Raw genomic sequence first — 15525 nt, 5'->3', positions numbered from 1 at the left:
CCAACAACCTCTTTCACATTAACAACGATTACCGCAGTACATGGCTATAAAAATGCCACTTTTGTACTTATTTTCCCTCGTAAACCAGCTTCCTCTGCCACCCGACTTTAACGAAGCTGGCGTCAGCTCTATAGTTTGTCAGTCTAGGCCTTTTAAATGAAGACTTTGGAAGTTGCGTTCGCAGTTTTGTAACTTAAGGCGCGCTCCTGGGCTGGCCCTGGCCCAAGGCCCGGCCCAGCCGGCGGAGGAGGAGGGCAGCCCCTCAGCTCGCAGCCCGCCTCTCCAGCCTCGGCTCCTGCAGAAGTTTCGCCAGGGCCTCGTCGGGCCCGCCGTCCCCGCCCTCCGGCGGCCGCTTTTCCTGTCAGCCTGGCCCCGGCCCGCCCGCCCAGGGCCGGGCCGCGCCGCGCCGCGCCGCACCACCACCACCACCTCCTCCGGGGCGGGGGCGGCCGGAGCCCGCCTCCGAGGAAGTGATGGAGGCCGAGGGAGGAGAAGGAAGAGCCGCCGCTGGTAAGAGGGGCGGCGAGCCCTCGGGGGCTCCCCCGTGGCGGGGGCTCCCCCGTGGCCCGGCCTGCTCCCCCCGCCGCCGGCCCCTGCCCCGTCTCTCCCCTCACGGCGGCCGTCCCGCTCGCTTCGCCGCCCCTCCTGCCCTCGCCCTCATGGCGGGCGGGCCGCCCGCTGAGGCGGCGCCCGCCCGGGCTGCCCGGGGCCGGCCCGCGGCCGCTGTGAGGAGCCCGCGGCGTCGCCCCCGCCGCCCCTCCGAAATGGCGGGCTCACCGCAGTACCGCGGCGAGGTTTTCCAGAAGCGGCCAAAACGCGCGCAAAACACTCGGGCCTTTCCAGGAAAACTTTGCTCAGTCGCCTGCGGTCATGAGCGGGCGAGCCCCGGCTCCTCATGGCTCCCAGCGCCTTGCCCGAAGGAGGTGCTCCGGGCCGCCCCCCCTGCACAAAGCAAGGTTAACCCGAGCAGGCTGTTACAGGGGTTTCACCCTTTTCCCAAGCGTACAGTTAACTTTTCCAGGTTTTCCAAACCTGTCCTGAAGCAGAGAGGAACTGGCCCCATGATTTCTGTCAGCTTTGGTTCGGCAGGTGATGCCGGTGAAAGGCTCGTCTCCAATCGTCTGCCCCCAGTGCGTGTTTAGAGGTCTCACGGCACAGGTGCAAGAGTTTGGGACTGCAATGACTCAGTACTTGAGAACTACTGAAGAGCAGTAGAGGTTTTTAAGGCAGCATGAGCAGGTGTTTACCCAAACTGAGCAAAAACATGGTTTAACAAAATAAGCATGTTTTAATAGGGACAAAATGAGCAGTATACATGTTGCTTCTTGACCACAGAAGAAAAAGTGCTTGGATTATTTTGGTGTAGAGATGAGATATAAGAGGCCTCCTATACTGCAGAGTACTTATCCTTTCTTTAAAAATACCCTTTCCTCTTTGCTGATCATGAGCTGACTGTAGAACAAAAACATTCATCATTAGAGACCATGTATTTCTTCAAAAAAAGTCACTCATCTCCTTTCAGCAGAAGTGAATTTACTGGTGTATGTGACCTTAGGCAAAGAGCTCCTCTGCCCAGCAGAGGCCAATAGAGAGACCTCAGCCATTCAGTGCATGGTGGACTTCCACTGCGTTGAAATGGACAGACATTATGTTAGTTCCCAAGCGGCAGTGCTCCTAGTGCTTGGTAAGGGAGCTGATGTAGCACAGGTGAATCTTCTGCACATGCTCCACTGTGGATTTCCAAGGGAGTCTGGCATGTGTAGTGTTCCTGGTTTATATTTGACTAGGAGCACTTCCAAGAATCTCTGTTCATGCACTTGTTCGGATAAGGGCCCATTGCATCACCTCAGTTAGTTTTTGCACTGCTTTCCCTTCTGCTCTGTTTTTATACTCTTCTTTCTTAATTTGTCACGCTAGCAGGTAAATGGAGAGAAAGTGAATTTATCTTCTGAAACGCGTTTTAAGTTGCTGCCATTTATCTAAAGCACCTCTTTCATCCCCTTCAATAAAATAATGATGTTGTCCATTAGTTCCTCTAGCTGCTCATGGCTAAATGTGCCGTAGTCAGATGGCTCTATTTTTTCCCTCCTATCAGCCACTTATGAAAGTCAAACATTTGTAATAATGCTATTGGATTTTTTTTTTGGAAGACACTCAACTCAGCTGATGTTTTTAAATAAAATATCTCTAGATGAATGGGACTTGGTTTTTCATGTCCAAGCAAACATTGTACGGTTGGGCACTGCAGTTAATGTCTACATTTATCCCCTGACTTTTTCATTACTCTCAAAGGAATTGTTTGGAATAGTTCTTCCACCCCCTTCCTCTTTTAGAAAAGATGCCATTGTTTTTAGGTATCATCTGAGTTTTGGCTTAGCTATTTAATTGGATATACCAATGTTTAAAATAATTATGGAACAATTGGCAATAGGTTGAGCATACAGCACACTCTAAGAGCACATTGGAGTCAGTTTCAGAGTATGTTGGGCTGTAATTGAGGTGCTACAACTAGGCACTGAGGTCTGCTCTTGTAACTTTTTCATAAGGCAAGATTGCTTACACTTCCTATAGAAACCTATAAAGGTTTCTAAGCCCCTTTATAGGTCATAGGCAAACCTTATCCTTGAGAAGCAGGCCAGCTGTTGACCTAGAACTTGAGCTTCTTGTTTTAAATTCAGCCTTGTCACAAGTTCTTTTTGATTTTAGAACGCTTTGAAAGTCAGATTTGTATGTGTTAACCATCTAACAGAAAGGCTAGGAAGGCCAGTAGGGAGTAACAATGTACCTACAACTCTAGAGCCTGAGAAATAGTTAGTTACCAGCTGATAAACCTGTATGTCTAGTTTAACAGTTGCACTAATGAAGCCTTAAATGTCCATCTGTCTCTATAAGAAGATGGAAATCTCCCTGCCCCCCATGAATTCTATGCTAACCAGTTTACAGGCAGGAGGTCACCAGTGTGGAAGGTGGAACCGCAAAATTTGGGTAGCGCTATATGTCATGAACATGGCCCCCACATCTAGAAAAGTTACTCAGAGCTCTAAGATGAGGTGGATCAACAGCCAGTTGATCAGTATAACTTCAGTATAACTAAAATCTCATGTATGGAACAGGTAGAATTTTACTCAGACTGAAGAGTGTGCATATCTAGGAGGTAAGGACTGTCATAACCTCCTTGCTTTCCATGCCTCAGGTAGTGCAAGTTACTGAAACCTTGCTTTCTTTAACATAAATATGTATTTATGGTCTAGAAGGAGAGAAAACAGGAAACAAAATGTAGCTACTTCCCTCAAAGAAAAAATACAGTCCAAAACCCAGCAAACCAAACTGAATCCCTTTCCATAATAGCACTGCAGCAAATACACTCCTTCCCTTGGGGGAAAGTACAAGAAAACAAACACTGCAAGAGAAAGTCTAGCCGGTTTAAATTTGCAAGTGGGAGGTGTGCAGACATTATGGTTGTGAGTATATTATAAGAACCTACGTAGAACAGGCTGGTATGTGTTTTCCACATTGTATAATGGTTGCATGCTGAGAGGCTCCCAAACACTTTGCGTGGCGATTCGCAGTTCTGGTGTGTTGTCTTTGCAAAATGATTGGCAGACCCTCAGGTCGCACGTACCCAAAGTAAACTGTGTTCTGCTCAGTTACTGAGAGGTCTGCGGATGCTTAAAAATGTTGTTTTTGTAACCTTTGAAACTTCTATCTGGTGGCTGGTCTTTATAGTATTACTGACAGCAGATGGCAAATGGCTCTGCTGATGTAATTCTTACTAGTGTTTCATTCCTGTGAAGTTGCACAGTTTCAAAATCTCAGAAGGTGCCTCCATGTTTTTTCTGTGTGACGATTTGAAGCCAAACTAAATAAAAACATTTTATGTTAATCAAATTCCCATGGTGTCATGTGACATTTTTGTAATGATTACCTTGCAGCAGTTTCAGATAAGTGCACGTTTGGTAGCAATTTAAGGCCTGTGTCCTTTAAGTAATGCTTATTAGTACGTAACAGATGCTGTTTAGAAACATTATGCCTTTTAATAGACTCTGCTTTTAGACTACGTGTTCTCATTCCAGGCAGACTGTGGATCAGGCAAGCTTGGGGGTATCCTGTCATTTATGCAAAGCCTAAGTCAATTTTCTGCTCTGAAGTCAAGCCATGTGTTTTTCCTTGTTTCTTCCATTCTGGTCATAGCCGCCTTGCTGTGTTTTTCCCCCTAGTCATATCTTTGGCTGATTGTCAAGCCATTACAATCAAAACCTTTTGCATTTTTAACCACCAGCAGTGGTTTCTTTTGTCCTTACAGAAGAGCCTGTGTAAACTGAATTTAAACAATCTCAGCCTTACTGTCAAGAGCACAGCAAGCACAGAGTTAGCCCTCTGTTGCCAGCCTGTCCTTCCTTCTCTGCTTCTTCCTCTTCCCAAAAGGAGAAAAAGGGAAAAGCAGAGCCATGCTGATTTTGGAGCACCTTCAAAGACATGTAGAATAGCTGCCACAATGGCACAGAGAAACAAGAGCTGTTTACATATTTCCTCCACTACTTGCAGCTGTTTATTAAAGCAAGCTCTGAGACGGGCTAAGAGGTTTGTGATTGCTAGTGCAGGTGATGTATTAATTTGCAGCCGCATAATAAATTCCGCAAAGCGAAAATTACTGGGGGAGGGGAGTTTTTGTTGCTTTCCTTTTTTTTCCTCAAATTAATTGCTTTATTTTGAGATTAGTCTGGCTGTACAAATTGCTCTTTGCAAGTAATTTGGAGGCAGTCTGCTGGGCTTTCTTAGGCAGACTTAGGCACTCTACTGGTGGGAGCAGTAGGTTTGTCAGATGTGTAAAGCATTTGCAACTCAAATTATGCGGTATCTGAAACTGGTATCCCTGCAAATCTAGACAGTTGTTTCATATTTTCATTGCTACATCGTTTGTTCGGGGAACATTGTTTTTTCTGATAGCAGACTGGGCCTTCAGGTACTTTCGGTATGCCACACATCCTGCCATAGTGTGTATGAAATGGAGGTAAGGGCCGTGTGTAGTGTGGCCCTTGGTTTCCCACATCTGCTTTGAATGATAGTGGTAACAGGGAAATGTATTTAATGTGGGATGTAAATACTAGCCCTGGTGCTAGCTTGTGACAGTGTGTTTCAGTAATAATTTTAAATGCTTCTTGGTCTTAAAACACGGCTATTTTCTGGAGCTGTCCTAACTAGCAGTCTGTCTGGCTTCTCCCCATGGGATGAAATCATGTTCATACTAGACCATTTGCCAAACTCAGTTGTCATTTCCTGCCATTTCACTATTCCTTGTTTATCAGTATGGGAGATATTGTCTTCTTTTCCCTTAAGTTATAGGATGACTTTCGACCTATGTATCCTCCTTTCTACCTCTCATCTTTCTAAAGGACTGAATTACCACTATATACATTTGAACTTGTGAATCATAAAAGCTCTACTGCTGTTCATGGAATCTTTTCTACCGTTTTCCTTTCAAATCAGCCTCTCTGAATAATGAACATACTTCAGTGATATATTTCAGCATCATTCAGGGCCTCCCATTTCTTCTTTGCTTAGATTTTAAGAGTCAGACTGTAATTTGAGGTCAGGCCTGGACTGTGAACTTCTGCTGGCATAGCTATTTTGACTATGAGTATGGTGAAGTGAGATGTAGCACTGACATAGCTGTGCTGGAAAAAGCCCCTGATATGGACACAGTTGTTCTGGAAAACTTGTATATTTTTATTGTATATTTTATTTTGTTTTGGGGGTAGACAAAGAATTAAGTTTATAAACTTAGATTTTTTTTTTCTTAAATATGCAAGAAAACCCGTAGCACTGCCTTCAGTAGTTGAAGTTAGACTTTTCTAGGAACATTTGTGCCCATTTCTTGGTTGTATGGAAACCAGTACACATTAAGAACTCAGTTCTGATGTTCACAGGTTCAGAGGTATTAGTAGCAATCCCACTGAATCAATGGGATTTCCTTGAGGAAAACCTGATATGAACATGAACCTAAAAGCCTTAATTAATTACAATCCTGCATGTCCCTTTTCTTCAGGACTACATCTTCTCTGAGTTATTCTGTAAGCTCCTTCCTTCTTTTTTACATGTAAGCTCTGCGAAAAAGAGAGTTAAATGTGCAGAAGTATGAATTCCTGATATGTCATAGTTACAGCTGGTAGCACTTCCATGGTTTAACAGTATGCTACAGTTTTTATTTATAAAAGTCTGTTGCTGGGCCATAATACCTCAGCTTTTTTCAATTACATTAGGTTAGAGCTTTGTGCAAAACATGCCTGTCCAGATGTGCATTCTGTGTATAATAGCACTGGGGGGAGCCTGTTTACACAGATGTATTTTAATTTATCTGTATTATGAGTTGGGTGTGGCTTTATTTTTGTAAGTGTAACACTGCTAAAGATCCATCTGAGGAAAAATATATATAGTTGGAACCTGTTTGCTGGGATTTCAGTACAGGAGTACTGCAGGTTAGAGTTGATTGATGCCATTATGTGATCCCTTCAATATGCACTTGCTTTTCTAGATTTGAAAACATTTTAAATAATGTGGTTTCATCTAGGTATTTTTCCAAAAAGAGCAAATGCTTATATCAATTATTTAATTCCCGTGTCTATTTTTTCCATTTAATAAATTGCAGATTAAGTTTTGGAAAATAAATAACACATGTGGCTTATAGACCCTGGTCATACAAGGTTCTGAAGGCCTCCAGAACTCATTGAAGTGAGTAGAAACTGAAGGTGTTTGACATTTTTTAGAGTTAGGCTTGTCTAGTCTCTGCCTTTGCTCATCTATGTTCTGCTAAATAGATGTGTATACTTAAAGGTTTTTTCTTCCCTTTTCTGAAATCAGTAGTAAAAATGTGTTAGTGGGAATTGGATGGCTAATATGACAGCATCCTGCATTTGGGATGCTAACGTTTGGTCTGCCCTCCATTTGAGTGACAGAATTTGCACTAATGACACGTGTAGCTATGGCTGAACTCATCTATTTAATCTGTTTGGTTTCTTAATTGGCAATGGGATTAGGATTATTTATTTCCCTTCTGTCTTCATGTATTGATTCCACAGCAGAAAATTATTTACAGACAGAGACTTGTATTTAGTTTGTCGTCTGAAGCCCTTCTTGCCGTTTGAATTGTGATAGATTAGTAAGTAATGTATAAATGGCATTTTTGGATTGAAACATAGAAACCTGTTAAGGCCAATGCATTTTTTTCACCTTTCATGTTCCAAGAGTGATTGATTGCTCTATCAGTAATGGTGAGGAGCAATGCAGTGGGGAAGAACATTGTCTTCCTTGATGATGTACGGCATGTGGTTAAGAGCTACCTTGCCATGTTGGACAGATATTGCGTCACAGCATTTGCCCGCTAGCTCCATTGCCACCACACATTGTTATGATACTGAAGTTTCACTTACACTAGAACTTAGGTTTTTAACATGTACTTGCTCAATTAAATTCAGGATATGAGAGTCAGGTTCTGCATGTACTCCCGGGAACGTGCCAAAGACCTCTTCCTTCCTTTGAAAGGTTAAACAAATATGGTTGTCTAATGATAACCACATGCATAGAGCTGTTCTGGCTCATTGGAGGGAGCGGGGAAGAGTTGATGTTAAGCTCTGCTGTTTAACACAGAGCTCTTACTCTTGTGAGAGGGTAACGGATAGCACTTTTGTTATATGTGCACCATTTAGAAGGGCAAAAAAAGCCAGATTTAGATCCTAGACACTGTCATGGTTGTGCTGCCATAGTGTGGCAGTGACAGTCCACAGGAGAACAGAGAACAATTTATGTTATATGACTTGTTTGTCTTTTTATGTTATGACTGCAGAGGCACTGATAAGGAAAACGTCACACTCTTTTTGAAGTGGTAGATAAGACATACATTTAACTGATAAGAAATCAGACAGAAAATGAAGTGATTTGTTAGGGGCCACAAAAACACACCTGTGTTAAGAATAAATCTTAGGAGTTCTGGTCTCAGTTGCCTTGTTTAATTACAAGGACATTCCCTCCTAAATATTGACATGATACACAGTCTTTTTGTGTTGCTTCATGAATGTTTGTCTCATATTGCAAAGTGTTTTCTGATTTAAAAAAAAGGGAAAATACGTCTTGGACAAAACCACTCACAATACTGTCAGAAACACTCAGAATCTGCTGAAGTTTTTTTGTTTTTAATTGTGAAATATATTGGCATGAAAGTAAAGCAAATAAATAAAACCAGTACTGCTATTGCAAGCATTAGAAATGGCAAAACCGAATAAAAAATAGTGACATTTGAAGGTTAGAAATGTTAGGTTCTTTTTAGCGATCCTGTTTCTGCACCACTAGAAATCACCCTTAAATATTTTACATACTTTTACGTGTAAATTTGGACAAACATACAAAGATGAACAGTCCAGATATAAATCCCATGGTGACCGATGGCTCTTCTGTAAACATACAATTGTTAATGGATGCATGTAGTACCATTCTCTGTGTTTGTAGAACATGAAAAAGTAGTTGTAGGATAAATGATTCATTCACTTCAGACATAATGCTTTTCATGGTTCATCTACAGTGAGGTTGATGTATTTTGCTTTATAATCTGGCTGCATCCTAAATGCCCTTACAAAGTTCTGAAATGGGCTTTTTAACAAGTAAGTCTTTCCTGGGAGCACCAGCAATACCTTAATGCATCTTAGTCAACCCCATGGTATGTCTAGTCTGAAATAACTGCATGGTCAACTCGTTGGCTTAAGGAAACAGTATTAATAAGCTACAAACGAATAGAGGAATAGAAAAGTCTTAACAATGAAAGCAAGTATCTCTTGTTCAATAAATTGTGTATTGGGTTCATGATCAAAAAGGACTTAAATATATTGGCTATACATACTAATTTGAAACTTAAATGAGAATTTAAAACTCATTACAAAGAGACAGAGTTGGTTGCCCCAAGTTGTAACTGATTTGCTAGATGATGGCAAAATAGTAAAACTAACACATAGGTACTAAAATGCCTAGTCTAGTGAATGAGAGCTTGAGGAATATAATAGTGATTTGAATAGCTGTAGCATTATACTCACAAGATAAGTTTGTGGTTATGTATATTCTAGTTAAATTATTTCTGTTAAGGCACAGGGTTTAGCTGCAGAGGATATAGAAGGATCATCAAAAAGAATGTTCAGAATATCTGTTTAGATTGAAGCATGTCATTTACCTTCAGGCATTACAGGAGTCTGTAGTTTCACTTGTGGAATTTCACATACAAGTGTGTGCACCATGTGTTTTCTGTTGTATTGAGAATAAATTCTTTTGCCCGTGGAAAAATATTTCCTGCTTACTTTAACTGATAGAATGAAATTCTTGCTGAATCTGTAATGATGGGGGTCTGTCTCTAATCTACAAAAATAAATTTTTAGTTTAAAGTAGAATATTGTCTTCTATTTTGTGTTTGCATTTGTTATTTATCTACCTGATGCAGAACATAAGCATGTTAATCAGATCTATCTGGATTCCCACATATTGATCTTTTTGGATCGTAGGTGAAGTGAACTTTGTCTGACTTTTACCTCTCTAGAAGTATATTTGTCCACTTTGTGAAATCACCATAAAATTCAGTTCTCTATTCTGGAGAAAAACAGAGGAGGAATAGCAGTGGGATTAGAAAAAGCTGAGTTTAGGGATCAGGACTGAAACAGGGCCCTTGGTATAAACCAAGCCTTATTGGCAGAGTTGCGTGAAGTTTTAGGCTGAGGTGCCTATAGGTGCTGGACAGTAGTATCTCATAAAGATGATTGACTTGTAATGGACAGTGCCCACTTGTTTCTATAGCTGGATTTAGCTGTAGCTTTTCACTTTAAAAATCAGATTCTTAGTGCAAATTGATGACGGATCACTAGAGTGAGAGATGTGCTTACACATCCTCACTTGAGAATGTGGCCCAGGCTGCTCCATGGAAACAAAAGAGAGAAGAAGCAGAAGCAGTTTTAGTTTTTGCTTTAAAATTTATTCTGTAGGCTTGAAATGGAAATATGCCCGTTCAGATTTCTTGTTTATTTATCTCTAGATAAGTTTTTTCAGTGGAATTGCATACACTTCCTCCTCCTTTGCCCTGAATGCCCCTGTCCCGTAAAAGTCAAAGACTGGTACCTGTCTGTAACCCTTCATTGTCACTGCTGCCGTAGAATCCACCTAGATGATGTCTTGACCTTGTTTACCAGCTTTGGCTATTTAAGATGGCAGCCACTTCAGCGCAAATGTCAGGAATCCCTCTAATGCAGTAGGCCTCCCGTTCTAAATTTACTCTTCTTATGTTTTATGGTCCCTCCTCTGTGGCTGCAGCAAGAGGCCCCCTTTTTATGATTCACCCCTCCTGCCCCCCTTCCTCCCTCCCTCCCTCCCTCCCGCAGATGGTAACCCTTTGTGCATGTTGCCTGTTTGGAAGAAGTGCTCGCTGGGTGCCTAGCAGATTGGCTGCCACAGCGTGCTCTTTTGTTGCTGCTAGGTAAGATCAAGTTCGAATTAAATCCTGTAATTCAAATTAGATTAAAAGGCTGTCCTTGGAAATTTGCAATTTTGGTATCCCAAGATGCTGATAGGGACCTCGGACTCAGACACTCACAGGAGAATAATGCTGCTTTTATTTTAAAGTAAAGTTAACAAGTTGTTTTGCATTTGATTTTGGAACCTTTATAACATTCTGTTAGCCAGCAATAATTATTGTTGTAGTCAAATGCCTGATAACAATAGCTGTAGTTAGACTTTGTTGAGGGTTTTTTTTTGTTGTTGTTTCTCTGTACCAAAAAAGCATAAGAGGGACATATACAAATATATGGAGGAGGGCAAATATAATTTTTTTTTCACTTTGTACTGGGGAAAACCAGGAAACACATTAGTTAACGTAAAAAAAAAATTCAAACCAGTGATTTTTCTCCTGCTGATGGCAGCTGAACAGTATTAGTTGTATGTACAAGTTTTGGGGGGATGTTCATAAAAACCAGCCTTAACACAACTGACTTCTTGAGGACACTCCAGAGTGCCTACAGTTAGATTTCTGCTCCATATTGCCCCTAAAGGAACTTCACTCTCACTCACTCCCTCTCTCTCTCTCCCCCCCCACCCTCCCTTATATACAGAAGCCGAGACAGATTTGTTTCTTCATGAAGAGCTTTTGGATTTCCCCTTTATTGAAATAGGCGCTCCTAACTCACTTGGCCATTTTCAGAGTATTATGCAGGAAAGACAAGCTAACTGGAAGTCTAAAAGTGTTTTTTAGAGACAGAAATTACTTCTGTGGAAAGCTGTGTTAATGGCAAGTTGATCAGAAGTTTTCACTAATGCCTCAATATTTAATCTGTGGCATTATTTCATCCTTTAGATGGTCACTATTACCTTAGAATATAAGCATATTATGTACCAGGAAGTTAGTGTAACTGAGAAGGTACTAGCTGTTCTGTTCGGTGAGGAGAAAACGTGATTGTGCTTATTAAGTTGCTTTGGCTTAACAATGGCAGGATGTAGCCTTGTGAGCAACATCTCATGAATAGTATTTATTAGCATGGCCAATAGTTTTCTTTGTGCTAAACTTCAGTCTTACATGCTGTTCTTTTGCAAAAATTAATTTACTGGTAAATTTTTGTCAGTAAATTATTGAAGTTTTTAATAATAATCTTTAATTTCTCTCCCTTACATGGCTTCTTTGCTTGATGGTGTTACATACTACACTGGGGAAGGCCACTGGAGAGCTATGAAGATGATCAGGGGACTGGAGCATCTCCCTGATGAGGAAAGGCTGAGACACCTGGGTTTGTTCGGCCTGGAGAAGAGAAGACTGAGGGGGGATCTTATCAATGCTTATAAATATCTGAAGGGCAGGTGTCAAGAGGATGGAGTCAGAGTCTTTTCAGTGGTGCCCAATGACAGGCCAAGGGGCGATGGGCACAAATTGCAACACGGGAAGTTCCACTTAGATATGAGGAAAAACTTCTTTACTTTGAGGGTGACAGAGCAGTGGCACAGGCTGCCCAGAGAGGGTGTGGAGTCATCTTCTCTGCAAATATTCAAAGCCTGCCTGGACGTGGTCCTGTGCCCCCTGCTCTGGGTGTGCCTTCTCAAGCAGGGGAGTTGGACAAGATGATCTCCAGAGGTCCCTTCCTACCATTCTGTCAGTTTGTGAAAACTGCCACTGCTAAGTACTGGCTGGGATTTTATAATGTGACTCAGATTGCCAGTATCGCAATGCCATTTTCTCTCCCATTTTGTCACATACAAACATACTATGAAAACCATTTACAGAGTAGCTTCTGTTCAGCATTCTGACTACATAGCTTTGCTGTCAAGCGTCAGGATGTAAGCTGGTTGTCTGCAAAGGGCAGGAAAACAGTTTAAAGCATTTTAAGCAGTGCTAGGTGGTGGTGAATTATCAGTTGTAGTTTCTTACCCTTTTGCTGAGGAATCAGATACTGATCACTGCCAGAGGGAAGATGGTGGGACCATGGGTGAATAGTCTGACTTGGTACTACAAATCCCATTTTGCTCCTACTTTTACATGGAAACGTATCATTTCCAATATGGTACTTTTATGATTCCTAGATTCTGAATCTTAATATAGACAGTTCTTGCAATGGCCCTTGTAAGACTCTTCGTTGTCTCAGCCGTTTACTTTGCACTGAACTATCAGTGCAGTTATTTCACATTAAACTTGGGTCACACGAGCTGCCATGTGAGAGGAAACCATGGTTAAAAAGTGGAGGATTCAGAACTAAGGTTCCAACTATAGCAGTGTGGTAGAAGATTTTGTCCTCAGTTTGGGCCTTACAAAAGTTGCAGGTGTAGGTCGTTGATTGAAAGCCCCTTAACAAGCTGGAGAGGTGGGCCTGTGAGAACCTCATGAGGTTCAACAAGGCCAATTGCAAAGTCCTGCACCTGGGTTAGGGCAACCCCTGGTATCAATACAGGCTGGGGGATGAAGAGATTGAGAGCAGCCCTGCAGAGAAGGATTTGGGGATACTGGTGAACAAAAGGCTGGACATGAGTCAACAATGTGTGTTTGCAGCCCAGAAGGCCAACCGTATCCTGGGCTGCATCAAAAGCAGTGTGGCCAGCAGGTCAAGGGAGGGGATTCTGCCTCTCTACTCTGCTCTGGTGAGACCCCACCTGGGATACGGCATCCAGCTCTGGAGCCCTCAGCACAAGAAGGACATGGACCTGTTGGAGCAGGTCCAGAGGAGGTCACAAAAATGATCCAAGGGCTGGAGAACCTCTCCTATGAAGAAAGACTGACAGGGAAACCTTATTGCAGCCTTCCAGTACTTAAAGGGGGACTATAGGAAAGATGGGGGCAACCTCTTTAGCAAGGCCTGTTGTGAGAGGACAAGGGGTAATGGTTTTAAACTAAAGGGGGGTGGATTTAGACTGGATATTAGGAAAAAAAATTTTACAGTGAGCGTGGTGAAACACTGGAGCAGGTTGCCCAGAGAGGTGGTAGATGCCCCATCCCTGGAAAACATTCAAGGTGAGGTTGGACGGGGCTCTGAGCGACCTGATCTAGTTGAAGACTTCACTGCTTGCTGCAGGGAGGTTGGACTAGATGACCTCTAAAGGTCCCTTCCGACCCAAACCATTCTATGATTCTAAATTGAAATTACTTCTTTCCTATGATAGAAGACTGGCGGAATACTGTTTGGACTGCTAACCCATTGCTTCTGACATTCTTTATCTTGAACTGGTGATGAGCCACCAATCAGTCTGGTTTGTTATATCAGAAAGAGGTTGCTTCGTTCCTCATGAGCACCAAGTTGGACTTTGCATTTAGGTAACAGGCATCAGATATATGTAATTTTTGCTTGCATGCAATTAACAAATACCTCCCATGAATACCCTTCAGCATTGAGTCACATGGATTAAAAGTTATGTTGTGTAAAAGGTGATGGTTACTATTTTGGGAACTCTTATATAGGTAAATATTTTAATATATTTTGACGTTATTTCATTGTTGTAAAAGTGATTAGTTGAAGTTACTCAAGAAAAAGAAAGAGAAAACTAATGATATACAACAGATCATGGACTGACCCATAAAGGGGTAGTCTTCCACTAAACAGTATAAGTTTTAGAATTCTGTTCCTGCTATATTTTTGGACAGTACTAAAACTCAGGCTGTGTTTTGAAGAAGTTTTTTTGCTTTTCCAGCTTTAAAGCCATTTACTTACACCTAGAATAATTTGAGACTGTGCTTGTTGAATTCAAAGGAGACAAATGTGATTTGATGCTGTTGTGGTTCTACTTTATAAAATTGCCTGTCAAGAGGTAAATAACATATAGATAGGTTTTTACCAGCCTTGCTGTTTTATACTAGGATTATAGAAAAGGCTCTAATGGGAACAATAAGGGCCCAGCCACACCAAGCACCTGCTGGGGAAACTGAGATTTTGAAACTCATGTTTCATAGTTCATTTAAAGAGTAAAAATATCATGTGTTTTATTTTAACTACAGGTTGCCTTTACTTGGTAGATACGTTAGCAGAAGATCCAGAGGTTCTGCAAGGAGATGCTGAAACATACTATGAAAAACTCTTGATGAAATCATCGTCTGCTCCTGATGTTTTTTCGATCCCTGGAGGAGAAGAGGTAGTAGGCTGGTGTTTCTCATACTGCACGTTAGATACTTGCAAACTAGTTTGTTGGTTGTGCTCATTTTCTATGAATAGGGGTAAATGGGCGTGCCAGACTACAAATCTCTTAAAATCAGCAAACTCTGCGTTATTTCAAATAGTTTGCATGCTGCAAATGGGAGATAAGCTTAAACTACGAGTCTAAAACCCTCTGAGTGTGGATGAGGGTTTGGAGCACTTAGCTGAACTTTGTATCTTGACCTGCCTCCTTATAGGACTGAATCAAAAGTGAATTTGATAGATGTTTATAGCTCTGTATTCTGCCTCTACCGTGCAGTTTACACAGGTATTGTGAAATAGTCTTTTGTTCCCATTCTTTCCCATACTTGTATTGATAATTTTGAATACGGGTTCTCCCACAGGGATTCTGATCAGATGTGATTGATAGATGGTATAAATACTGCAGGTGCCAATGCTTTAGGGTCCGTTCCTGAGCCACCTGAGGGGGAATGCATTGGAGATGACTGAGCAGGCCTATTAAGAATTCTGACTTCAGTCAACCTATGAAACTTTTCATTCTGGGCATTTTCTAGATCATAAAAGGTGTGCTGGGCTAACTGTTATTGTACTATCAAACCAGTAAGTGGATTAGTTGAAATAAATGTTTAGAATACGGTGGCTTTTCTATAATTTAGGAAAATAATATGCAGTAGTTTCCAGAAAAACGCTTTTTCAGGTGGATAGCTTCATCTTTGAGCCGTGAATGTGACTGGCTTTAACTACTCTTGTAATGCCCTCTAGTGGACCATGTAGGGTTAAATACAAACAAACCTGAAAATGCAAAGATCCCCCAGTTTCAGGCTTCTGTGCCCATACTTCGGCCTTTCATGCGTGGTTGTACTTTTAGACGCTCATTTGCTGT

General features: G+C 41.8%; 1 protein-coding gene across 1 annotated transcript in view; it reads left to right on the top strand.

The window, feature by feature from the left end:
• Window positions 1-285: 285 nt before the first annotated feature.
• The window catches only part of LOC142060441 (protein FAM169B-like), a 41558-nt gene continuing 26318 nt past the window's right edge, over window positions 286-15525 (top strand). Inside the window, exons 1-2 of the mRNA XM_075100642.1 lie at window positions 286-510; window positions 14486-14619. Of these exons, the coding sequence (XP_074956743.1) occupies window positions 474-510; window positions 14486-14619 (171 nt within the window). The 5' untranslated portion in view covers window positions 286-473. The remainder of the gene's footprint in view (window positions 511-14485; window positions 14620-15525) is intronic.

The sequence above is a fragment of the Phalacrocorax aristotelis genome, chromosome 7 (assembly GCF_949628215.1).
Source record: "Phalacrocorax aristotelis chromosome 7, bGulAri2.1, whole genome shotgun sequence".
NCBI classification, from domain to species: Eukaryota; Metazoa; Chordata; class Aves; order Suliformes; family Phalacrocoracidae; genus Phalacrocorax; species Phalacrocorax aristotelis.
This window is presented reverse-complemented; position numbering and strand designations above follow the sequence as displayed.